This window comes from Hyposmocoma kahamanoa, unplaced genomic scaffold (genome assembly GCF_003589595.1).
Source record: "Hyposmocoma kahamanoa isolate Upper Pololo Valley unplaced genomic scaffold, ASM358959v1 192, whole genome shotgun sequence".
Classification (NCBI taxonomy): domain Eukaryota; kingdom Metazoa; phylum Arthropoda; class Insecta; order Lepidoptera; family Cosmopterigidae; genus Hyposmocoma; species Hyposmocoma kahamanoa.
In genome coordinates this window covers 4,619,919-4,647,613 of record NW_020653719.1, presented here as the reverse complement: position 1 = coordinate 4,647,613, position 27,695 = coordinate 4,619,919, and the positions used below count along the sequence as shown (strand labels likewise).

General features: G+C 38.5%; 2 protein-coding genes across 4 annotated transcripts; one reads left to right on the top strand and one right to left on the bottom strand.

Annotated features, from left to right (window-relative positions):
- LOC113226451 (mitochondrial amidoxime reducing component 2) lies at nt 1-24,974 on the bottom strand. The gene is made up of 8 exons (XM_026459071.1): nt 24,824-24,974; nt 22,456-22,681; nt 13,198-13,342; nt 11,026-11,120; nt 9,419-9,533; nt 8,602-8,807; nt 1,103-1,177; nt 1-217 (listed from the first exon to the last, which is right to left on the bottom strand). Exons 1-8 carry the CDS (start codon nt 24,834-24,836, stop codon nt 88-90), a joined length of 1,005 nt encoding a protein of 334 aa, XP_026314856.1. The 5' UTR covers nt 24,837-24,974; the 3' UTR covers nt 1-87.
- Nucleotides 12,576-27,398, top strand: LOC113226452 (signal recognition particle 14 kDa protein). 3 transcript variants are annotated; one of them, XM_026459074.1, is made up of 3 exons: nt 12,576-12,934; nt 26,731-26,803; nt 26,886-27,398. In XM_026459074.1, the coding sequence occupies exons 2-3, from the start codon at nt 26,752-26,754 to the stop codon at nt 27,110-27,112; spliced, it is 279 nt and encodes a 92-aa protein (XP_026314859.1). In that variant the 5' UTR covers nt 12,576-12,934; nt 26,731-26,751; the 3' UTR covers nt 27,113-27,398. The 3 variants fall into 3 exon arrangements, with proteins under 3 accessions (XP_026314859.1, XP_026314858.1, XP_026314857.1); XM_026459073.1 differs by lacking the exon at nt 12,576-12,934 and adding an exon at nt 26,190-26,297; XM_026459072.1 differs by lacking the exon at nt 12,576-12,934 and adding an exon at nt 26,506-26,652.
- The last annotated feature ends 297 nt before the right edge of the window (nt 27,399-27,695 follow it).

Here is a 27,695-nt window from a genome sequence, read left to right as displayed (position 1 = left end):
AATAAATAATAATATATCTTTAATATGGTTTATATATGACAACTAGTGGACATTACAATGACGGCTTGTAGTCTGGTTTATGTGGCGCTAGGCGGCATAAATGGGGTCGTTGAGCGAAACTAAGCCTCCGGGGTCGGAGCGCAGTGCTATCTGCAACCCCATGCGCGGCGAGTTATGCGCTGCCTTGCGGATCTCTGGATTTTCATCTAGGCGATACCTGTAAATTATAGATTTTTGTAACTACTGGTATTTTTTTTTGTGATACCAAGTGACGGGACGAACAAGTCATAGTCTGGTGGTAAGCGACACGCCTGTCCATAACAGTTGCAGTGCCACTCTGAGCTTTAAATCGCAAAGATCTGAGGTGCATTGTCACACGTCCAATTTACCGAAACTCAAGTTGGTAATTTAACAGAAATTTTACGTTGCAGAGCAGTTATATTTTACATTAACTTCATTAAACGTTCGAATGTACTCAAATATTCAACTCCGAATAGTCTCGAGAATTTCCCATCGTTATCATGTGTCATCGTATTGACACATCGAGTTCGAGAGGCAATTTTTGATTTTGTTAAATTAGTTCCAGAAATATTATATATGCCTTATACATGTGTTTGTATGAAAGACCTGATGAAGGGAAAATTACCACTATACCTCGAAAGAAAGCTCACGGACGTGCGCATTCTCCCCGACCTTACTTACTGTGCTCAAACTTGGGTCTTTGACGAATATCAGAAGTTCGCATTAGGGGTGTGTCAGCGAGGCATGGAGCGCAGTATCTTGGAAGTAAAATGTCAGACCGCGTGCGAAACAGCATACTGCGCTCCAAAACACAAATCGTTAACGTCGGTCATACAGCCGCGAGCTTGAAATGGAACTGGGCCGGACTCATTTGCCGCATGTCAAACGAGCTGTGAGCAAAGACCACCAAACGCAAGACTAAGCCGTGGCAGACACAGAACGAGATGGCGTGACGAACTGGACGCGTATATGAGGTCTTGGCCTGTAGCGGCGTTAAATCGCGAAGAGTGGAAAAAGGGAAGGGAGCCCTTTGCCCTGCAGTGGGACAGTAATGGCTGAAAAATGAAAATTGCATGCTTACGTTCTTAAAGTTTTCACTGGTTCGCCGTTCTCATCGGGAACTCCAGTTTCTGGATCTATTGTGGTCAATATGCACCTGAAAATGAATGACCATGATAAGATCGTACGTACAAAAGGCTTCCACGTTGATTTGGGGGCTCGTTGTACAAGACGTTGTCATAAAAATACATGCATATATCTTTTAGTAAAAAGTACATAAATACCTCGGGAGAAATTTTAAATTTTATAACACTTTTTCGTCATGTTCTTTCGTCGTTATCATAAGTGAGACACGATCAAAACCTCGAATATAATGTATTAAGGAACATAACGGATCCTCAAAAAAAAAATGTAATAATAAATAAAAAAAAATGTTCCATATCAAATACTTATGTTTTTTAATGTTCCATATAGGTACGTCATTTTTTAAATTATTTGTCACGTGTGTTTGTTTGTAACTTGATTTGATGAGAGCTCATAAGGGCCAATAGTTATTGGGGCTATGTTTATCCACAGCCTGGTTAGCTGATCAACTGTGTCAAAGAAGCATGTTATGCATAATGTGTGTGTTGCAGCCATTTACTTACAAATAAATGGACGACGGGTCTAATACAAAAACCATGAAAAAAAATGTCCCAAGTCAACTCATTTAAACGTAGTGACATGTAAAGGAATATAAAAAGCTAAAACGTTGAATTTAAATTGTAATGTCATTGCAGTACCGCCTAATTTTGCTTGCAACAATTGAAAGGCGCAAAAAAACACCATATTCACCTTCTACTGGAAACTTACCAAAATGCACCATATGAAGCTTCTAGTGAAAATTACTTGAACATAGGCACAATGAAGTAGCCTTTATTATTTATAAATAAATTTTATAAGTAAATGTTGAATTTTATACAATGCCATTTATTACGAGCTAGTTTCGAGAATTCTCGTACCCGATTTCTCGAGTTATTCGAGATTTTTTTTTAAAACCGTAAAAAATCGGCTCAGTCAACAATAAAACTAAATGTGAACTTTTCGAAAGTTGTTTTGGATTGAGTGTTCTGAGTTATGCATAAATTCCATCGTTCTTGGTCCCAGGTTCAATTCCCAGTAGAACCAATTTGGCAAATGAACTTTTGTAAATTGGTTCTGCTCTGGGATTCTGTTGCTTTGATACTCGTGGGGGGTATATACAGAGAGTTCCCTAGTTTCAAACCAGGTGATTGTCTATAATATGTGACAATAGAAAACCAAGACCAGAACCATTTAGAAAAGTTAATTTGTTAAATTGATCCTACCGGTATCGAACCCGGGAACTTCTCATCCAGTGCCCACAGTGCAAACCGTTAGGCTATCAAGGTTGTTACTATTTGTACTATTATGCAGTGTTTTTGTTCACTCATTGATGTAATAACATACCAAAGCTTTAATATTATGGTCTTTTATCAAGCTTGCATCAGCTCTGGTTTCCTTTCTTTTCTTACCATTTTCTTAACCCGTTCGTGCATAGTACTGAAATTATACTGCGCTCAAAAACGTCACCACTTTTCTATATGCCGTAGTGCTTACATTGCTTCAATACAATTATTACGGTTTATCACTGACGACGGTTGATTCCTTCAACAGGCATAGTCGTACTGCTCATAGTTCTTGCAAATGTTTCTTGTGCATGAAAAAGTACGGCTATGACGGCAGTAGGGTATTTGCCGTTGTGAGATAATTACAAAATTAAAATGTGCGATATTGATTGCGTAAGAGAAACGCTACCCAAAATAAACACTTAGGTACTAATTAATAATAATAACGCACACACTCAACATTGCCCCGCATTAGGGAAACCCTGTGTCGCGGGTGCCATGGTCACACATATAGACAACCACAAATTACACCCAAACTCACGAGAGAAATAAATGTAGGCCATACACATATTTCTTCCGAAAAACCTAATAAAATACTTCCGGAATTATGGAAATTCATGCAAAAGTTATTTCGGGCAAATGTATTTTCGATCTTCTGATTCGTAACCCCGAGCCGTAGAAAGAGTACAACAATATTTGAAAGTATTACTAACATGTATTAAAAATATTTTAGTAATAGCATAGCATCAAAGCGACTCTATGAAATTTTTGTTCTAAATATTTCAAACGCTTGTGTTTCAAACAATTGAAATTGACGTGATGCGTCTCGTTCAGTCTTTTACGCAAGCAATGAGTCGGAAAGAGACAGTTAGATATTTGATTATTTTGATTGCTTTTGTAATAAATATAAATTAAATACTATATATAGTAGTGCATAAAATAACACTTAAATGATAACTATGATAACACAATGTAGTACTTACTGAAAATATGATATACCACCCTGTTTTGTCACTTTAGTTAAGTAATTTTTACAAGGTTTTACTACACAATACGGCATCATTGACAAGCGGGCGTTAGTCAGTTGAACAAACGAAGACTAAAGCGTGATTGACGCCCTGTATACGATTTTAACGCCCTGTAAGTTCGGACACTTTTTAGCGCGGACCCGACGTCCGTTTGTCCGTTTGTAAGTCAATGGTTGCAGCCAAAGCTCTGACCGTAGTGTTGATTACTATCTACTATACCTTCATTTACGTATCATATTTATGAACTTTGCAACTAACCCTAATTTAACAACACCTTGACGACCTCGCCCAACGGTTCATAATGTGTATGCTGGATGAGGCGGCCCGGGTTGAATTTGAAATAGAAATTACCTTCTATTATGTCTATATTGGTTCTGGTCTGGGTGTTCTGGGTAATGCTTTGGTGTCAATTCCTTATAGTATAGGGGATTCCATATTTAGAGACGACGCCATTGTTGTGGTTGTCTGGCACTTTATTATTATTTAAGTGATGGTTTCTCAACCTGTGGTCCATGGACCCCTAAGGGGTCCGTGTAGTGATCGCCAGGGGTCCATGAGGAGCCTACCTAACATTGCATTAATATAAAAATTGTATACAATGTATTGTGAGTAAATAGGTGCAGTGCACGTGACCTTTTGAATTTTCGCTCCCTTTGACGGCTATCCATTAAGGTGCCTATAGATACGATCGATGATCGATCGTCAGTGTCGATTAGGAGCCTCGATCGACAAGGAGAGTTACAGACGTTTTCGAGTTGTTTGGGAGTGCTTATTGGGAATGTGGCATTAATTTCTAAATCCAAGATGGTTGCCAAGAATTTTCAAAAATTTATTTTTGGTAATCCTTATGGAAGTGACATTTACATCTGAATACATGATGGTTGACACGACTTTTCGCATTTCTAAATGCAATTTATTTTTCAAATAATGGCAAGTTGGGTACCGTTTTCGAGGTATTTGGGGGTGCTCATAACGAATATAGCACTTGTTTGTAAATTCAAGATGGCAGATACGATTTTTCAAAAAATGCAATATGGGTATCGTTTTCGAGATATTTGGGGGTGCTCATTACGAATATAGCACTTGTTTGTAAATCCAACATGGCAGACACGATTTTTCAAAAAAATACAATATGGGTATCCTTTTCGATGTATTTGGGGATGCTCAATACGAATATAGCACTCATTTCTAAATCCAAGATGGCGGACACGATTTCAAAAAATGCATTATGGGTATCCTTTTCGAGGTATTTGGGGATGCTCAATTCGAATATGGAACAATTATAAAACATTTATAAAATTATCTACCTATCTATACAACCTTGTGAACAAAGAAACCAATATTTATTGTAAAACTTCCCGGGAATGTAAAAAGATACTAGAGGATTGGCTAAAAATAAAAACGTATGATGACATTGAGGCTCTAATAAGGATTGGTGACTAACCTCCTAAAATAAATAGATAAATGCATAATAAATTAAATCAACATTTATTTACACAACCAGATATGTAGTACTTATACGTTCTGTTATGCACGCAAGCACACACATACACACGCACACATACACATACAAACACACACACACACAGACTTACAGACAGACAAAGACATATACCATACACACACATTAATTATCCGCATCTTTCTTAGTTTTATTTTAGTTAAATATTTACGGATAAAAAAAATGTAACCCTGAATAGCGGGGCTTCTAACACAAGTAACTTCTACTTACAAGTAGCCCCAACAATGGATACTGTAATTACTTTTATCTAGTAAATAAATGCTTTTTTTTTTCATTTCTAAATCCAAGATGGCGGGCACGATTTTTCGAATAATGGCAAATTGGGTATCGTTTTCGATGTGTTTGGGGGTGCTCATTACAAATATAGCACTTATTTGTAAATTTAAGATGGCGGACACGATCTTTTTTAAAAATGCAATATGGGTATCCTTTTCGAGGTATTTGGGGATGCTCATTACGAATATAGCACTTATTTGTAAATCCAAGATGGCGGACACGATTTAAAAAAAAATGCAATATGGGTACCCTTTTCGAGGTATTTGGGGATGCTAATTGCGAACATGGCACTAACATCTATATCCACGATGGCGGGTACGATTTTTCGACTAATGGCAAGTTGGGTATTGTTTTCGAGGTATTTGAGGGTGCTCATTACGAATATAGCACTTATTTGTAAATCCAAGATGGCCGACACGACTTTTCAAATAAATGCAGTATGGGTATTATTTTCGAGGTACTTGGGGATGCTCATTACGAATGTGGCACTCATTTCTAAATCCAAGATGGCAGGCACGATTTTTCGAATAATGGCAAGTTGGGTATCGTTTTTGAGGTATTTGGGGGTGCTCATTACGAATATGGCACTTGTTTGTAAATCCAAGATAGCAGACACGACTTTTCAAATAAATGCAGTATGGGTATTATTTTCGAGGTACTTGGGGATGCTCATTACGAATGTGGCACTCATTTCTAAATCCAAGATAGCAGGCACGATTTTTCGAATAATGGCAAGTTGGGTATCGTTTTTGAGGTATTTGGGAGTGCTTATTAGCCAGGATAGGTAACTTGGATTTAGAAATGAATGCCACATTCTCTATACGCGCTCCCAAACAACTAGAAAACGTCTATAATTCTCGTTGTCGATCGATTATGTCTGCAGGCTCCTAATCGACATTGTCGATCATATCTGTAGGCACCTTTATAGTAGCGAGCGAGACGCGCGTCAATGCAACCCGAGAGCCTTTCTTATTCTATTTATTATTATATATATAAAGCTACAAGTTCTTACTCACTAATAGAAATAGAACGCATACTTCCCGATATGGTGGAAAAAAGATATTTATACCGTTGTACGCGGATAGATTCCAAAGCAAAGAATCAAATATGAGAAGACCTAAATGTGGAAAACATGAAAGAGTGTTCAACGGCCTGCAAAAACTATATTATATGAAGGGAATATTTGTGCACTTTTATGAGGTGAAGTAAAAAATGTTCGAAATTCAAATAAATAAGATGGCCGCCATACTTTCAAAGTCTCCTATCACAGAAACTATTAGAGATAGGTAGGAGGTGCTCGAGGAATGTCATAGAGATTAATAGTGGTCAACTGCCTGGGATAAAATAAAACAAGATGGCGAATTCAAAATGGCAGCCGAAGAAAAACTTGCTTCGATCCGGCTGAAAATTGGTATGCGGGCGCTTTAGGAGTCCTTAATCATAATTTGGGGTCAAAAGTTTCTTCTCGCCATTTTTTAATACGGCTGTCATATGAGCGTTTTTTTCGTCGGCTGAAAATTAGCATGCGGAGGCCTCTAGAACTCCTGATAGTAATTTGTAGTCAAAATTGGTTTTTCGTCATTTTCAAATATGGCCGCTATAGAATCGTTCGTTGGCGGCAGAAAAAAAATGCTCTGATCCCTTTGAAAATTGGCATGTGTGGGTTTCTAGGAGTGCTTAATAATAATTTGTAATCAAAAATGGTTTTACGTCATTTTTTAATATGGCCGCCATTCAACAACTAATATAATATTACTACAAATTATTATCAAACTATAGGTGTTTGATAATAATTTGTGGTCGAAATTTATTTTTCGCCTTTTTTCAAAATGGCTGCCATACAAACATTTTTAGCACCAGATAAAAATTTGCTCTAATTCGATTGAAAGTGGACATGTCGAGGTCTCTATGAGTGTTTAATAATAATTAGCGGTCAAAGTCATTTTTCGGCATTTTTCAATATTGCTGCCATACAATCTTTTTTGGCGGTAGATAAAAATTTCTTCTAATTCGACTGAAAATGGCATGGCTTTAATCTCAATTTGGGGTAAACATTTAGTTTCTGCCGTTTCTCGATATAGACCTAATTTTTTATGTAAATGGCTATTGAAAAAACTTGCTTTGCTCGGACTGAAAATTGGCACGATTGGCAGATTTCTAAGATTGTTTGATAATAATTAGTGGTCAAAATATATTTTTGAAATTTTTAAATATGGCCGCCATCGAAGAGCTATTTCAATTTTTTTAAAACAAAGCCATAAGTGCCGAGGCCGGAGGCCGAGGTCCGCGGAGAGCGAAGCGCGAAGCGTCCGCACGCTATTAAATGGAGATAATATACGGAGACTTAATAGATTACGAGTACAAGATCTCACAATTGTAAAAATGTAAAGCATGCTTCCCGATGTAGTGGAAATGAGATACTTATTATAGCGTTGTTGTATCTCAACCGTCTCTATGTTAGATTTCATTTTCTTGAAAGCTATGCCAAAGAGAAGTATTTAGGGAGGAAAAATGCCAAACTACTGCCGAATTTCCTGTACTATGTAGGTACTATGTATACCAAATCAACAATAACCCAGAATACTCAGACCAAAACCAACTTAGAAATGTTCGTTTCTTAAATTGGCATAAATCGGGATTCGACGTCCTCATCAAGCGCCCATAGTACTAACTGCTGTGCCACCGAAGAGCATGAGCACACCCCGTAAACTGAAACCGACCACGCGCCACAGGCCGAGCCCGACCCCACCGTAGGTGGGGTACAGGGCTCGTTCATTATATACCTGGCAGCACAATAAAAACCTGCATAGGTTTATCCGTGCACTACAAGAAGTTCTCTCAAGTTTTCGGAAAGGGTCCGTGGGCTCTTTGTAATTTTGAGAGGGGTCCGTGACTAGAAAAAGGTTAAGAAGCCCTGAATCTAGTGTATATATTACATCAATTTTTTTTTCAATTTATTGCGTAAAGGTAGCGAACACACCGAGCGGCCTGTTCGGATCCGCCGCTGATCAGTAACTTCAAAGACGCGGCCTAGCTCTCGATACATACTTTAATTGAATACGCGTATTAGTACATATATTCAATTATGATACCCGCGTCTCGGCCCGAGGCCCGGCTCCCGGGCTCGCCCCATTGAAAAATATGTAGTAAACTCGTCCTTTTCGCGAGCACACCCATAAAATCTGCGCGTTTGACATCACGGGCCGTTGGAAAGTTCACAATCTGAATTTGTGGTAAACTTTTACGATGTAGTTAAATGTTTTTAGTCTGTTCTGTCCAACATATTTTCCGAGTGATCTACGAACTTTATTCCTCTGAAAGGAATAAAACAATCCCAGATTATACTTACCGAGTGCAAGGCTTGATTATCTCAAAGATATTGTCACCAATTTTAAGAAATTTCCAGTTGTCTTCGTCATAAGGCTTGGCTCCTGTCAGCACGAAATTCGGGCGGAATTGGAGAAGCGACGCTTCAGCATCCTTCATACGCATGTTCAAATCGTCCACTGACGCGTGGTTGATTAGATTGTAGGATGTTTCATCGGGGAATGCACCCTAGAAAATAAGTTAACGTTTATTTTTTTGTACATAAATAATTTGAGTGCGAGTTTGAATATAAGTGGGAATGAACCATTTGCACTTATCTACTACTACCACAGCGTAGTTTTATAAAAACGTAATGTTTGTCTTTCTTATTGTTTACTAAAGTTATTTGTAATGTATGCTAACGTGACCATACGTCTCACTTTGAGTGAGACAGTCTCGCTTTTGAGCTTCATGTCCCGCTGTCCCTAAAATACTTAACAATGTCCTTATTTGACAAAACAGAACAAAATAATTATATATATAAAAAATATACATGTAAAAAGCGAGCCCACCAGACTACAATTACGATTAGTATTTACGAGTAGTAAAAAAATATTTATTATCAAACATTTTTAGTTTTTGGTTTTAATCATTAAACATTTCGTAACTATCATAAACATGCGTTTCACTTATCAAGCAATAATACATATACAGGCGCTAGGCGTCCCGCTCTCTGAGGAAAAAATGTTCACGTATGTATGTCACGTTTACAATAGAATATCATAATTTATTTCAAATTACAATGTCGTCAATATTACAATTTAAAATATAAATGTCAAGGGATGATATGATATACCTACCGTATCATACTTAGTCAAATTGTAGAATTTAACTACGGGTTTCTCGCGTATCTTACGACTTTTCTCAGTTGCGTAGTACATCAGACGATAATTTGTAGTAGAATTGTCTACGATCCTGTGAAGTTGTAATCGGTGTTATTGGATGAATGTTATGTGTCGTGGGTAGCTGGCAGATGTAGACGGCTCACATGATGGAAAATGTTTACGCCTACACCTTTCCGACCAGTAGCGGATTTGCCCTAAGGCCCAGGAGGCCCGGGCCTAGGGCGGCTAATCGTAACAAAATTCACTGATGGTAACAAGAAATAACTAAGTACCTAATATTCTAAAGGCCGGACTGCACCGCACCGTATAACAATAATCTTCCTAAATCGCTTTCGTACATTTTATGTATAAAATATAGATATTATGTTACATATCTATAATGTAATGTATAATCGCTACATCACATATTATCACTACCGCGTCTGTCTGTCTGTCTGATCACGATAAAAGCAAAAACTACTTAACGAATTTTCATGCGGTTTCCACCAATAGAAAGAACGCAGCTACTATAGTTAACTAAATTTCTCAAAAGATTTCGATAAAAGTTGGCAATAAAGTAAATTCATTATGTAGTCTACCAGTATATGACAGATGCTGTGTGTGCTACATGTGCTGAGAAAGGGGGGCTGGTTCTGACTACATGGCCTGGGGCCTAGGACGGCCACGACTGCAAATCCGCCACTGCGACACTAAAGAAGAATATACTTTTGTCCATTAAAATACTAATTGATGTAAAGGTATCATCCAAAATCGCGCGACTTACATATAGTATGAATTTGTAATGAGCACTAATCAACGTAAAATGCATTTACAATTACATCCGAAAGATCATCAACATAAATCATGAGTATACAAATAACTTTTTTATTGCTAAACGAAAAAACATAAGAGATTGTTTGATATCATTCATATTGGAAAATACCTTTTTAATAAATATTGCAGTTACTGTACTTAAATAATAATAACGCAACACACTCATATCCCTCCCTGCAATAGGGAAACCCTGTGTCGCGGGTGCCATGGACACACATAGACAACCACAAACTACATCCAAACTCACGAGAGAAATAAATGTAGGCCATATACATATTTCTCCGAAGAACTTAGGACCTCTGCGTGGCAGTCCGGCATGGTAACCGTCCGGCCACGGAGGCAGTTAAATACTATTTTTGTTATTGCTGAAAAGCAATAAAAGCCGCGTTTATAACGCGACGTGAACATCGTTCGTGTGGAAGAGCGCAGCGTTGTCGTTGACTCTAATTGTAGCGCTAGCATATAAGTAGTGGTTCACTAACCATGTTAAATTAACGCCATTTTCGGTTTTTATTTTGTTGAATTGGTCAGTTTGGATTGCACAAGAAACATCTTCGTCTTCATCGTTGTCCGTATTTCCTCTATATCAAGTTTAAAGCCTTAAACGCAGCGAACAAACGTTCTTATGTTGCAAAAACTTTTATCGGCGCACATATAACCTTATTAACATATACGTAACTCACGTACATTTACACAGTATAAAGATTAAACCTTATGTAAAAAGGCATTTGTATGAAAGAGTTTATTACCTCGAAACCCATTCGCTAGCTTCCCATCCACAATCGTAAACAGGCACAGTGGCACCCCACACGACCGCAGTTTGCGGTTTTTGTGTAGCTGCTACCTGAAATAAAATTGTTTCTGATATTTATTTATGTAAAAGGAAAACCAATAGTTTAAAACTAAATGAAATAATAAAAACTGAGAGCCAATTACATATCCTCACAAATATAATAAGAAACCTGAATGCATAATTTAACAACTTATTACCTACATATAATATAAAAAGACCACCGTAGCTGTAAGCCTCACTATGAGTCAAATAAATCCCACTCAGTGCTTTCCTTGCCGAAATCACACTCGTTTTGAAAAGATCCAGATCAAGAGTATTAAGTACATAGAATCAAGGATCTTCTTTGCTTAGAATGTTGAAATTATTGCTTGCACGCCATATAAACTCATTTTTCCTGTAATTAGTACGGGCCTAACCCCGTAGAACTAGAAGTGAATTTTCTCTCAAAGATATAAAGGGAGCTTATAGTGATATTTGTGATAGCAATTCCGGACGGTCAATTGAGACTGATGCTATTTTTATTAAAAATATTAGGTCACTAATATCATGCCGCATTTCAAATGGTAATGATGATGCTTCTTACAGAAATTGTAATAACTGGCAGAATTGGAACAATCTTTTGTACGATAGCACGGAAAACGAACAAAATATGGGTAGGTACGTAGGCACACGCGCTTAGTATAATATTGAGATTCAATGTCTGTTTATTGCGTGTAGTCGATTAAATTCACATTTAGATATTTTTATAATATTTTTTTGTCAAAATAGGTGTTAGGGTAGAATGAGTGAGGTACATACATTATAAACTATAAATATTGTAACGAATCCATACAAATTAATGCTGGTGAAGCAAAACAGCCTTCATACAATTGACGCGAACAAACCAACGTTATGTAATTTTTTAAATAAATTTATAATTTTCTTAAAATTCTTATTCGTAGTAAAATATTGCAATTAAAATATAATACGGGTGGACCAGAACGACCGACAAAGCCGAAAACTGTGAAGAGTCTTAAATATGTACTTGATTGTACTGAAAGTCTTTTTGCTCTAAGTGTACTTAATAGTTTCAGAGTTATTCAATGATAAAGATTTGTTTGAAATGTCTGTGTTGTGTCAACCCTACACACAGCGGGAGATACTCAGGACAAAATCTTTGCAATATAATAAGTCGTTTAAAATAGTGAAAAGCAGCCAAACACGTCACTTATCACTGCTACTTATACCAGACAAAACGATTATTGCGAAACCTATTTCTTTATCATAATTGTCTTTTTAAAATTAACATTTAGATATTTAATCATCAACGATATCCGACGCGTACGCCGCGCCGCCGCCGCGCGTATATCTATGCAGAGTTGCCAACTAAGCGACTTTGTCCCTCTAAGTGACATTTTGACATCAAAAGCGTCTTTTATTTCTCGCGTATTTAATTAGGTTTAATCGTTTAAAATTTCATATTATTTTTATCTTAGTATTCAGGAAAAGTGTTTTGCCTGTACTGTGACCATAAAGTTCTGGCCAATTAAATGGACTTTATGTTTAGTGATATTTGCTTTAGTCTAGATGGCGACACTTTTTCATTCATAAATTAGTTCAAAATGCCTAGTTGTATGGTAACTTGTGGTCTCATGTTTTTTTCTCATGTTTACAACACAAAACAACGTTTACTTATTGATTTTTGGGTTGATACAGCAATTTATTAGCAATAGTGCCGTTATTAAGTAGTGTTTGTGTTAAGCAAGTAAAGCGTATTTTTGTGTGGAAGACCACATCGGCGTGTGACCGGCACACCCAGGAATGTGTCTGAAATGTCTGTAAGAGTAAAGGGGACGTGGACAAATCGAACATCCTTTTAATTTAAAGTAAGTTCAATGTTTTTTAATTACCTATTCAAGTGAGGACACTTTTATTCCCTCTGCGAGGGCCCATGACACGAACGCCGCCTGTGGGGCAGTAGATGTACTAACACGATTGATTCGCATAGGGTTGTTGCACCGCGAAAGGTTTAAATCTGGACGAACATTTTTCAACTGCTCTGATTTCACATTTAAAGTAAATAAAACTCATGTATGTAGGGTTCTTAACGTGATATTTCCGGCTTTAAAGTATAAAAATTATTGCTTACCTCTGCCAAATTAACGTGCAGGGGTTCATAATCAGCATGCTTCAAAGTAAGAATAGCGCTTTTTACAGTCGGGTTGATTTGCAAAAGTTCAGGGTGAGCTCTTGCTGTAATAAAGCTGTTCTTACTGTCAACTACCACCAAAACTCTGAAATAAAGGTTTTATATTCATTACGTTCACGCGTGTGCTTTTAGTTAGTATCACAGGTTAGTATTTAAGAACGATTCTATAGCATTCAGGTGTATCAAAAAATTGGGAAACGCTATTAATAAAGGGAAAAACACATTGTATGGGCCAGGTATAGTCCATACATGCACTGTAGTTGTAAGTTAGTTGTAATAGTAGAGTAGCACGAAGAGAAAGATTGCTTGAAAGTTCAAAGTATATTTTCGTAATAAGTTACAAGTGTTAGGTGGCAAATCTTTCCTTAAGTAGTGTCTCTGTGGACAGTTGGTGACGTACTGAGTTAATATTAAAGATTAATTAGTTATATAAAACAAAAGGCTGCGCGCGGCCTAAGTAGGTTGCCGCGTGCGCAGATTTGTACTTTAGTATGTATGGTGAGACCATACATGTTGGCAACCCAAAAGAAAAGAAAATGAAAATAAATAAAATGAGACTATTAAGGTAAAGATATGCCAGTACAAAGCAAGGAATTAGTCATCGAAGTTAAATGCAAAGTTGTCTTCAGCTTTGGTTGTAGTAATAGGGTGCGAGTGAGGGTGCACGGCCCGCGGGCGCGGCGGCGGTGGCGCGGGCGCGCTCTGTGCCGCTCGCTCCGGTTTGGTGTACTGCAGCTCTATGTCCTCGTGGTGAGCTTCGGATTGCTCGTTTCTGTTCTTAGCGCAGTTGAGTGGATGGCACTTTCTGACAATCCAAACTGTAGCTATGAAAATTGCAGTTCCCAGAAGAATGTAGCAGATCACGTACTGATGTACGTCATGGGATGAAATCGTCGTCGGGAGGACTTCACGTTCCTTTTGTGAAAGCAGTCGTTTGTCGATATCTTGCATCTCTCTCTCGTACGTGTTGTGTAAAACTTGCCATGGAACATTGTGATGAGTTAAGTTCACGATGTTGTTCACTGTAGAGTTCAACAATGGGATGTTTAACTGTATCTTCAAGTTTGAGTTGTACTCGTTGTGTGAATAGATGGTGAAGTCGGAGGACTGCAACATGCACCCTTGCATCAAAGTTACGATGGCTGATGATGTCATTGTATACGAGGTGACGTCGTTATCACATATGGTGCGCAAGGTGCACGTTCCGCAACAAACCGCCAGCCAAGTGTTTGGAGTGTGTAACTCGATCCACGCGTCACTGCATGACGTTTTCTTGACGTCACAGGGTGTGCTTGTGGTGTGACTGAGTAGTTTTGCCTCGCATGGGGCATTCTTACTCTGCAAGTTAAATACGGGCATGTTTTTGTTGCAGATGTAGTTACGTTGTTTGAGCATAGTGCATAGCTTCAGCTCATTTTCATATGGAGAGATGTAAATATTTTTCTGAAAGTTGACAGCGATGTACTGCGACTGTATCTGTATGATGCCGGTTCCTGCGTCAGTTTTCACAGGTAGTGGAGTGGCCTTGTAGAGAGAAAAATTTTCATCCGAAGTAAGTGGTATATGGACCTCGAATAGAAAGTAGTTAGAAGTAACGCGAGCCTTGATATAGACAAGCTTGTAGATGTTCTTGACGTCTTCTTTAACATTGTTTACCGGCAATGTTAATCTTTTCGGAAGCCTTCCAGATATGGCGTTCAGCTGTTCCATCAAGTCCACAGGACTCAACAAATGCACATCCATATGCCCTTTGTATACATTAGTTAATGTGTCGAACAACATTTCTTCCATTGCTTTTAGGTCTTTAAGCAATAAGTAGGTTGCAAGAGACGCCGAGTTGAAGTAACTGGTGGCCATCATGGCCTCCATAGCTGACTCGACTTTAGCTAGGTTCGAGTTAGTTTCGTTCATGAAGCCGTCGATTGAGTTAAGTTGTCGTTGAATGTTAGTTTCGGTTTTCTTTAGCACCTTGTTCTCTAGTTCCACTATTGATGTTTGGTTCTTAGTTAACTCTAGTAAGTAGTTCTCGTTTTCCTTAATCGCCTCTATATCTTGTTGGTATTTATCCACGAAGTGCTGGTCAAGTATACCGAACAGACTGTTCGCAACGTATCCGATGCCGTTGACCAATCCTCTCCTTTTACGCTCGGCTAAATGTTTGTGTGGTGCTAGTAAGATGGTGTTGTAGTGATGAAGTAGCTGCATCTCATGAGATAATTGCTGAAGAGTCGTCTCACAGTATCTAGGATCTATGTGATCGCACGTATCTGTCAAATGGTGTAAATAGTCTTCAATTCGCTGTACGCTCATCCAGTAGTTAGTTAAATTATAATACATAAGTAATGTCCACTCGTCGTGTATTATTTGCATTTGCCCGAGTGAATCATAATAAATCGGTCTGTTCGATTCTAAGTATGTAATATGAGCGCTCGATGTTACGCCGCCGCCGTCATTCATGCCACGTGCTCCCGTTATCAGTGTAAACATTGTAATTGATATTGTAAACAATGTTGTAAAAAAATTATTTGCAGCTTTCTTTCTGATCGTACGTTGTTGTGCAGTTGACGATGTGGTAAGATGTGGCTCGCTGGATGACGTAGTTTTCATCTCATGTGAAGTGTCAGTTTCCAGCGGGAGTGGTGATAGTTTCACGATGGGGCGTTTCATCACCCCGGTTTGAGTCTTGATAGTAGTGACTCGCACAAGGCCATCGGAACCGGGATGAAGCTCTATGACACGCCCCATGGCCCATTTTCCGGGAGGTAAGTTATTCTCCTTTACTAGCACAATGTCGTCTTCTTTGATGTTTTTTGTAGCCTTGTGCCACTTGCTGCGACTCTGAAGCTGAGTTAGATACTCGTTGGACCAGCTTTTCCAAAATTGATGAAGCATGTTTTCAGTTAGCTGCCATCGTCGCCGCAAGTCAACGTGTCTGACGTCAGTGTAATCAGAGAGGGGTAATGTCATCACGGGGCCGCCAGTGAGGAAGTGTCCGGGTGTTAAGTAATTGTAAAATTCTTCCGGGTCCTCAGTTAGTGCACACAGCGGCCGCGAGTTCATGCAGGCCTCGATTTTCGTAAGCAGCGTTGAGAACTCTTCATATGTCAGTTTTTGATCACCTAGCACGCGTTTTAGATGGTATTTCAGAGATTTTACAGCAGCCTCCCAGAGTCCACCTGCGTTCGGCCACGCAGGAGCGTTGAAGTGCCATTCAACTTCAAGTTTCCCAATCTCTGTGAAGAACTCTGGTGAAAGAATTTTTTTGAACTGTTCAAATTCTTTCCGAAGTAACTTGGCGGCGCCAATGAAGTTAGTGCCGCAGTCTGAGTAAACGTGCTTTGGCGTGCCCCGCCGCGCGCACAGACGTTGAAAGGCAGCGATGAAGGTTTCAGTGCTGAGGTCGGACACGAGCTCGATATGTACAGCCTTAGTTGCCATACATACGAAGATGGCAATGTATCCCTTTGATGTCTTAACACCTCTTCCTTTGTTCAGCTTGACCTCCACATGGCCAGTGAAGTCAACACCAGTATGTGTGAAAGGTCGAGATGGAGTAGTTCTTTGCTGCGGCAGGTCGCCCATGAGTTGGTAAGTTTGAGTCGGCTTGTATCGGTGGCACCGGATGCAATGACGTAGTCTCGCTTTGACCGCTCTGTTGCCACCGACGATCCAGTAACGTTGTCTTATGTAGGCTAAAGTTAGTCGAGCGCCACCGTGAAGTGTAGTACAGTGGGCCTTCTCGATAAGTAGTTGAGTTAGTCGCCCATTCCTTGATAAAATGACAGGATTTTTCATTTCATCTGGCAAACTGGAGTTGTTTAGGCGCCCACCGACACGAATAATCCCTTTATTATCCAGATACGGGTTTAGTTTGTAAATAGGGCTCTTGATCGGCACAGTTTCGTTTTTTACAAGTAATTTGTATTCTTGCTCAACCTCAATGCGTTGCACACATTTTATTATTTGTTCATTTGCAGCGGTAATTTCGCTTGTAGTAAGGAAGTTGGTTTCGGGTTTCGTTTTGTTGCGGACAATTGCACCGAAGCGCTGTATCCATGCGGTGACTCGTTGTACGCGTGTCAATGAACTGTATTTATTTACAAGTTCATTAATAAAATGTGTATTGTTATTTGTCGGTAGGGTTGTCGCCGCTTTATTTTTTAGCCCCGTGTTAGTAGTGAGGAGACACGTAGTATTTTTCTGAGCCTTCTCTTTTTGTGTAGTTTGAAGGAATTCAGGTCCTTTCCACCACAGCTCGAAGGTAAGTAATTTGGTAGGATACATCCCTCGGGAGGCGCAGTCCGCAGGGTTCTGTTCAGATTTTACGTACTGCCAGTTGGCAGCCGGAATGATTTGTTTGATCTTATTGACCCTGTTAGCTACGTATCTCTCCCATCTTGACACGTCTCCTTGCAACCAGGCTATCACCACTTGGGAGTCGCTCCAAGCTTGAATAGTGATGTCGTATCCTTTGAAGGCCTCTACTGCTTTTTCAACTAGTTGTGATAGTAATAGTGCACCGCGGAGTTCCAATCTAGGCAGAGTTGTTTTCTGTGCTAGAGACGCAACCCTAGTCTTAGCAGCGAGTAGAGTCGTGGTAAGCGTACCATTTTCGTTGGTAACACGAGTATATATGACGCACGCATAAGCCTTCTCACTGGCGTCACAAAAGCCAAGTAGTTCTACATATCGTTGCGTCCCCCCAAGCCATCTGTTAAGTGTCATGGCCTTGATTTCAGGGAGTTCAGCTCTAAACTTCAGCCACTCTTCTTGTATATCGGTCGGTAAGGCTTCGTCCCATGTGAGTTTGCTCGTCCAGACCTTTTGGAATAGCAGTTTGGCTAATACAGTTATAGGAGCCAACCATCCCAGCGGGTCGTATAGCTTTGAGATCTCCGATAGTAGGTGTCGCTTAGTAAATTGAAGCCTCGGTTTTTCTTCTAGGTCCCATTTAAATGTGAATGTGTCGTCACTGGGGTTCCATCTGAGGCCGAGGGTCTTCTTAGTTTCTTCGTGTTTGAAGTCAAAAATTTGTTGAGTTGAAATCTGATCTTCGACTAAGTTCTCAAGTTACTGATGATGATTCACCGACCATTTACGTAAGTTCATGCCCCCGCCGCGTAGTAATTTGATGAGTGTACCTTGAAGTTGTTTGGCTGCTTCGATGGTGCTGTGGCCACTAATTAAATCATCAACGTAAAATTCGTTTTGTAAGACGAGAGCAGCATCTGGATATTTGTGACCATCATCTATGGCTAGTTGTTTGAGTGTTCTCATAGCTAGCCAAGGTGCACATTTCATTCCGTACGTGACGGTACAAAGTTCAAAATCTGTCAGTTTGTCATTGGGAGAGTCGCGCCAAATAATTTTTTGTAGTTGGCGCTGGTCGTCTGCGATCCATATACAACGATACATCTTTTCTATGTCCGCTGTATATGCATATTTATAGGACCTCCATTTTAGAATAAGGGTCTGGATATCCTTCTGTAGGTTGGGTCCCTTTTCTTGTAAATGATTGAGACTCAAACCGCTTGTTGTTTTTTGAGATGCATTAAATACAGCTCTTAGTTTAGTTGTGGACGAATGTTCCCGCAGGACGCCGTGATGGGGTAGGTAACACTCCGGCTTAGTCGCTGTGATAGAACGCGCCGCCGGAGTCATATGTTGTAACTCGGCGTATTCTTTTATAAAATCACGGTACATAAGTGCGAGTTTTTTATTCTTATCGAGCCGCTTTTCTAGTTGTAAAAATTGAGAGATGGCAATAGATCGTGACTTCCCCATCTTTTTTTCGTAGTCAGGGACGAAAGGTATTTTCACTATGTATTTTCCATCTGGGGCTCGTTGTACCGTTTTGGAGTAATATTCTTCACAGTAGTCGTCCTTGGGTGAGTCCTTGTAATCCTGTGAGATATCTTCGTTCTCCCAGAACTTAGTTATGTTGTCTAAGTTGATTGTAACCGCGTGACAGTTGAAAGTTTTCATCTTGCCGCACAGTATCCAGCCTAAGTGCGTCTGTTGTGCGACAGGTGATTGTTGATTTCCTTTTACTACTCCGTCAAGAATGATATCGGAGTACACGTCGGCTCCAAGCAGTAAATCTATAGGACGCGAGATGTTGTACTCGAGATCTGCGAACTTTAAGTGTTCCAAATGTGGCCAGTTAGCCTTTTCGAAGGATGTGTTGGGTAAGTTATTTGTGAGCCTTTTCATTATGAGGGCTTGAGTTTGAAATAAATAATCGGAGTGAATCGACTTGCAAGTAATTTGAGCGCGTCCTTTACAGTCTCCGGATAGCGCTCCCACTCCAGATATGGTAGCATTGAGGCGTTGCCTAGGAAGTCGTAGTAGTTGCGCTGCCTTTTCGGTAATTAGGTTGACTTGCGAACCTTGATCTAATAGAGCTCGTAGGGTCACATACGTGCCATTTGCAGCTTTTATTTGAAGCTGCACAGTAGTCAAGAGTATCTCCATTTCATTAGTAAAGAGGTGATTGGAGCTTAGTTGATGTGAAGTAGATGGTTGAGGTGCCTTGATCTTCCCATCGTACTTGGAAGTAGTTATATTATTTAAATAATTGTTTCCGAAATTGTGCAACAAAGTGTGATGATTCATGCCACACTCTTTGCAAGTTTTTGTTGACGCGCACTCAGCATTGTTGTGACTGTATAAACAATTTCTGCACAAATGTAATTTCGCAACGATATTGTTGCGCTGTATTGAGTTCAGGTCGACGAACTTTGGACACTGCATCAACACGTGTTTTCCATCACAGTGTGGGCACCGTCCGAATTGACCAAAAGTTGTATGGTATGTTTTTGTATGAGTTTTCTTCGCCTCGGAGTGATGATTTTTGACCGGGAACGACTTATTGAAGATTTTTGGTGCAGATTGGTTACGTGGGTTGGTTGTCTCTCTTTTAGCATTTTTCATACTTTCGTACGCCATGAATTTGCCTTCCAAAAAGAAAAGAAATTCATGCAGGTGCGGCAGCTCTCTGTGATCTTGTATTTGGTTCATGTAGTCGGTGTACGACATGGTGTCAAGTTTCTGTAACATGAGGTGGACGATAAGGGGATCCCACGTAGTAGTATCTACACCGATATTCGACAGGCCATTCATACACTCCTTTGTGACATCATGTAGTTTCTTTAGATTGTAGCTGTTTGGATGCTGTATAACTGGCAAGTTCAGCATGGTGTTGATAAAAAAAGTGAACTGAACGCGGTGGTTGTCGTAGCGCTGTCTTAGTATTTCCCAGCACGCGTTGTAATTTTCAGCACTTATACTGAGGTGCTGTACCAATCTTTCAGCTTCACCACGCAACCTTGTTTTGAGATGCTGCATCTTCTGCGCTTTGTTGATCATCGGGTTGTTATGTACAGTCTCTTCGAAAAGATCTTTGAAAGAAATCCATTGTGTATAGCTACCGTAGAATTCTGGGATCTCAATTTTTGGCGCTGATTTTTGATAATGTACAGTCGACCAAATTTTTTCACTTAAGCTTCGTCGTAATTCGTCGTACTTGTCTTCTATTGACGCAAATGTATTATAATATTGAATATTAGAGCCTTTAAGTATAGCCTCCAGTTCCCAGTGGTGTCTGTCGATGACGTCCCACTTTGACTTCAAAATGGAAAGATGATCTTCTAGTTCCCATTTCTCGGTTACAGATTTCAAGTCTATCTTTGACATAGCACGGTCAAGAGCTTTGAAGTTACAGTCTTGACGATTGAGTAGTGCTTTCACCTTTTCGTCTGTGCTTTCTTCTATTACCCCGCTTAAGTCGAAATTCGTAGTTTTTCGCTCGCATTGTGACAAAAGTAGTTCCATGTCTTGTTTTGTAGTCTGGTATAACAGTTTGGTTTTGCCAAAAATACCTTCAGTGAAGTACTTTAATGTTTTATCGTCGATTGCTTCAACAAGAGTATAGTGTCGTTGCTCGAAGTCCTTCCATTGGTATTCGAGGGACTCAAGCCGATTAGTTAGATAGTCTTCAGTTTTTCTCACCTTGCTATCCTTTCCATAGTTAGTACACAGAGATTTTATGTTGTGGAAACATTGCTCTTGCAATTTTAGTACGTCCATGTTGTTTCTTCTTAGTAGTTGTCGTAAGAAGGTAAGTGAAGTATGTGCGGAGCTCTGGTACGTAGTTTACGGCAGAGCAGCAATTTGAAATTAATGTTTGTTAGATCGTAGGTCTGGCACGTAGTTTACGATGACAGCCGTGTCGAGCAGCGTTGGTTCGCGACACGAAGACAACAGAGTTTCCGCAGCCTTCACACTTTCAATCGCCGAATTCCGCAACCGGAAGTAGAGTAGTGGTTCCAAAAATCGTCCGAGTTGAAAACGGTAGCTTCAAGGTACCCAGCTTCTCGCACCCAAATGACGATATTATGCGCCTTCTCAATTCAACTGGTGAGACCCGCTTGTGGGAGGCTAGTCAAACCGATTCGCTATCGTCACGGAGGTACAAGTCGCAAAAAATGCCTTATTGCTCGAAGGACCAAAATGTATGGGCCAGGTATAGTCCATACATGCACTGTAGTTGTAAGTTAGTTGTAATAGTAGAGTAGCACGAAGAGAAAGATTGCTTGAAAGTTCAAAGTATATTTTCGTAATAAGTTACAAGTGTTAGGTGGCAAATCTTTCCTTAAGTAGTGTCTCTGTGGACAGTTGGTGACGTACTGAGTTAATATTAAAGATTAATTAGTTATATAAAACAAAAGGCTGCGCGCGGCCTAAGTAGGTTGCCGCGTGCGCAGATTTGTACTTTAGTATGTATGGTGAGACCATACACACATTATTAATCATAGAATAAAAGCGAAACTTGTATTTTTCAGGGCTATCTTTTTTAAATAAACTGTTAAAAAATTTACCCACACAATGTCCCGTGTCGTATTTATATATAAATAAAGAATAACTTAATTTCAATAAAAAGTAGTACCTACTTATTTACAATGTTTAGATGCGCCGTCACCCCGAAACTTACCTTATTTTTAAATTAATTTTAATATCGGTAATGAATATAATTAACTTAAGTAGATTAGGTATTTACTAAGCAATTATTGCAAAATTAAATTAATTATAAAGGAAAAATTATTTATCCTGTAGGCTATGTTCAATACTGAATAATTTGTTACGTGTGTTTTTTTTACACCCGCACTTTTATATACCGTATTTGTAACAAATACCTACCGATCCCGAAGCCAGCCATCTCTCAGTCCTAACGCAGAACATTCTGCCTTATTCAGTATCGCAGGGCCGCAGGATTTTACAGGATAGAGGAAGAGATGTTGCAACGTGCCAACTTGTTTCCAGTGTTTTGGAATCTTGTGTCTCTGGTGCGCTTTGTAAGCTTGGTAAGCGTAGTAGGCTCCGCCGAGGACCCCCACTGTGGCCACTGCCGCGGCGACGTAATTTGCTGATGGATATTGTGACAGAACAGTTAAAATAACAAGTGAAATAGGTGCCTCATTATTCCAGGCGGAATAGGGTTGATATTTTTACCAACCATTTTTGCAAAGTCGCACACATGACTGATTTACAAAGAATAAGAAGGAGTGGGGGCTTTTCTTGGTTATAAATTCTCGAATATATGAAATTTTTTCTACGTATGTATTATAATTTGGATCTTCAATGGGCGTGGGAAAAATTAGCAAATACTTTCACCACGTCTAATCTATAATATCTATAAGCGTATACATTGCCCCTTAAATGATTTTTTGACTTTGTGAAGACGACTATCAAGAAAAGCTAGTTTATTTCTATTCCTCGTATTAATGTTATGTCTGTCATTATTTTTCATAAAGAAATTACTATTCCTTTTAACATAAATTACATTTTCATATAATGTACTGTGAGGCTAGCGTAAGAATGTTAATTTCCTTAAACTTATCTCTCAAAGATACTTTGGGGCCCAGATTGTAAATTGCCCTAACTGCACGTTTCTGCAGGACAAAGATTCTATTGATATCGGCGGCATTACCCCAAAGCAAAATGCCGTATGTCATTAGACTGTGAAAGTAGCTGAAGTAAACCAATCTAGCGGTTTCGACGTCTGAAAGTTTCCTTATTTTTTTAATCGCGTACACTGCAGAGCCGAGCCGTTTTGGTAACTTACTTATATGGGGACCCCATTGCAATTTAGCATCTAACGTTATACCTAGAAATACAACTGTATCCACTAGATTCAATTTTTCGTTTCTAACTTCAATGTTTGTAACCATCTCTCTAACATTGGGTAATGTAAATTTCACACAATTTGCTTTTTTCTCATTAAGAAGTAGGTTATTAACAGCAAACCAATCAACTACTTTAGATATAGCATTGTTCACATCGTCGTACGAACATTGGTGCCTTTTAACTATAAATAATAAGGAAGTATCATCAACAAACAATACTATCTCATGTTTTATACCCTCCATAAGGCTAGGTAAGTCATTAATATAAACTAAATCTGGATTGATTCAGAACATAAATTAAATATAAATTAAGATAAATTTAGATCGTTTCAGAACCTTACGATAACTCTATTGTCGACCGATTCGATTAGATATCGTACGATTTCTTTTCATTTTTATTCACAAGAACCGAATCGAACGTCAAACTGTCGTATTCGAAACTGAACCGAAGTGATGTCACAACTCGAATGTTCTGAATAGCTCAGAAAGCGCCCTTCAATTCGAAAACCATATCCAATCGACGACGATTCGGTTAAGATATCGAAGAGTTCTGAATCGGTGTCCTGATCGGTAATCCCAAGCCGTAAAACGAGTACAACAATATTTTGTTAGTTATTGCTAACGTTTAGTAAAAAATCATTTTAAAAATAAGATTAAAATCAAAGCGCCTCATACTTTCTTTGCTCTAAATATTTCAATCGCTTGTGGTTTGAACAATTGAAAACGACCAAGAAGTTTATATACACTTCTTGAAATTGATGTAATGGGTCACTTTCCATCTTTTGCGCATACAATGTGTACAAAAAGGACAGTTAGCTATTTGATTATTTTGTTTGCTTTTGTGATTTATATTTACGATTCATTTAAATATGAATTAAATACAACAGTACAAAATCACACTTTTAAATGATAACACAATATATTTGTTTAGTGAAAATTTGATACAAAATCCTGTTTTTACACTTTACTGGAGTACTTTTTTTACAAGTTATTATTATTTACTGCATGATTGATAACAGCGCTGTCAGACGAACAAACGAAGACTGTTGCGCGATTGACGATGCGGATATAGACGCGGACACTTTTTAGCGCGAACCCGACGTCCATTTAATGCTTAGACATATTTTTTCCATCCTCTATTTGATTTTATGGCAGGTCAATGCGAAATTAGTAGTTTTTCCGCGCTCGCTAAGGAGAACGTAATCACTGAATAAACATTTGGCGCTCATAAAAGATAGCGAAACAGCAACAGGAAATAACAAATATGCGGCTTGGAAATACGATCATTATAAAAAAATATTACGAAATAACAAAACTATTCCAAGATAAATAATCAGGCTTGATAAGCATATCTAAAAAAAGAATCTTATCTGAAGACTTACCTTGATTCGACATCTAATAAAATGTCCTTTTATTTGTATGTACCTAAATAATAATAAATTTCGAGAGCGGTTTTTTGTTCTACTGCTAACCGTTATATTATATTCCGTAATACAGACGTTATTCACATGTAAATAACATGCAAAAACCATGTACTTTAAACACTTAAATAAATTACAATACAGTGATATCAAGTCGCACGTTGTAATGATAATTTACGTCGTTGCTGTGAGCGGTCGAGTTCACGTCGAGTTTATGTTTATCTAATCATGAGTCCGTTTTTATGCAATGCTTTGAGCTCACTTTAGTAAAAGTAAACGTGACAGGAAATGAACGAGGCTCTTTCAATAAGAAGGTCTAAACGATTACGAATGATATTATTATGGCTAGTAATTATTAAATTATTAATCCTAAAGAGGCAAGTTTAAAATAGTCAGTTTGAAGAATTTCTTTTACTTCGTCAACTCTAATTAAACGACTCATGACACCACGTTCTACGTTATCTTTCTAATTTGTGAATACCACTATATCTAGATGTGCACTTCGTCCCCTGTAACGCAAAGAGCTTTGACGTTTATGACACCTAAACAGGGTTCCGGCGTTTTAAAATTTCCTATTTAAAATTTATGTGACGGAGAATAAGACATAATTGTAATTGTGTATTAAAGGCGGTAAATAAGAAATTACGAACGAGACTCTAATAGAAGTTTTCTGAGTCGAGGTTCGTAATTCCCATATCGCCCGTGAAACACTACCCGATTTCAAGAGACCGGCCATTAGTCGCGGCGAGTGCGGTGCGACAAAAATGTGACGTCACGGTGCTTGTCTGTTCGCTATTGTGATAAAATTTCAAAATAGTGATTTTATCACTCGATTTTAAAAAGCTAAAATGTGAGTAAATCGCGACGGCATGCCTCTGGGGCAGAAGATGTACATATATGTAAATATAGCTATGTCAACTTTTAAAACAAGTCTTTTTGGCATTGGCAAGCGTTCGATTTACGTTCTAATAATTTTTATTTAGAGCATTATTTTTACTACTTAAAGTTTATAGAACACATTTAGAAAACATGTAGCGTTTGTCGTCTTTATTATACACCTGCAGTTTATGCGCACCAAAAGAGTAAAATTTTTATTTATCATTATTCTGCATTGCAGTTCACCTAGCCGTATGCCGCGTCGCTTTCGCGCAAGTCGCGCCCTGTCGTGCTAGCCTTAAAGCTAACAAATTCTTCTCTCAGTATATATTTTTTTCAATAACAAAAAAAAAACAAAGTGAAACAATTATCTTTTTTTGATATCATGCGTAAATTTGGCATATTATTGATTTGCAAGTTAACCGATACACGCAAGAAATTCAACGAAAGTGATGCTGGGCCATACGCAGGATAGTGTGTCATTCCCTTTGTAGTGTGTGAGCAGTCTCCTGCTGGGAGTGAATGGGCCACTTAAATGAAATTTGTTGACATTTGCAGAGTACGTTTGCTTAGTTTGGTTTTATAATACTAATATAACAACGTTTGAGTTTTGAAATTGGAAATCGGTCTTTCGATCTTTTGGTCGATAAATTTGTCAAGCAGTATTTGTTTCTTAGAAAAAATGTTTTCTAGCTCTTCGAACTCTATCACTCCTTGCAAATGCATAACGAAACGTCAAAAACGACAACGTTAGTCAACGTGGAGTCAGGCGAGCTTAGAATTTACGATTTTTATTCATAAAATGCGTTTCTTAGATAAAATTTGCTAAGTTACTATCAATAACATAAACTAATGTAAAGTTGCTACAACTATCTACAAATACCCTAAACATGGTTTTATTAAGAAATGAGGAGGTAAGTTTGTAACCATAATTACTTTTGTATTTTATGAACAGCCAAAACATTTTTAATGGTATTCATTATTTGTTTCAGTTTTTGGCAGAGCTAACTAAAATGTTCCAAAAAGCTCGAACATCGGGATCCGTAACTATGACTATGAAACGATGCAAGTACTTACTTAGTTACCTGCACAGTATAACACAATGTATTCGTGTCGAGATACCACTTCATTTACGTTTCGGTTTCAGATGACGGCCGAACGAAACCTGAACCACGGGATGGCAAACCAGTCATTAAAAACCCTCAGTACAAATGTCTGGTTAGAGCACAATCACGGAGCAAAAAGATATCCACAGTGATAGAACAAACAGATGTGGAAACCTTCAGTACAGCATACTCAAACCTTCTCAAAACTAGCGTGAATGGTTTGAAACGTTTGAAAAAACCCAAGAAAAAAGCAATGGCAACCCAATAATGATTTTTGGAGTTGTGACAATGAGTCAAGAGACTGAATTATTAAGTGCGCAAATGTCTGAACAAAATGTGTACTTTGGCGTACCATCGCCATATCCTAGCCTAGGCCGAGGTCCATTGAACTATGCTCTTCTCCTACAGGGATTGAAGAGTTGGTCTTGTCTGCTGCTGCTAGTGAAGAAAGCGCAGCTCGAGTCATTGACCATCTGTCCTATGCACCTAATTTTTATATCCATTATAATTTAAGTTATAATATTTTCAAATTAAAAGCTGTTGATTCAACCACCTTATATTATTTCTAAGTAAAAAGCAATTTTTGAAACAAAGCCTTTATTCTTGTTCTTTTGGTATTAACATTCTTTAGTTACAAATTTTATGAAAGTAATTCTAGCATTGATATCACATTGTTATGAGACCAGTAAACAAAATAGAATAAAAATATCTAATTAACATAAACTTATTCAATACAGCATAATTCTATTATATAGTTTCTTATATATATTTCTTTTCAACTAACATAAAAATTCAACCACATTTCATATTTTAATACAACATACAAAAATATAGTAATATCTTTATGGAAT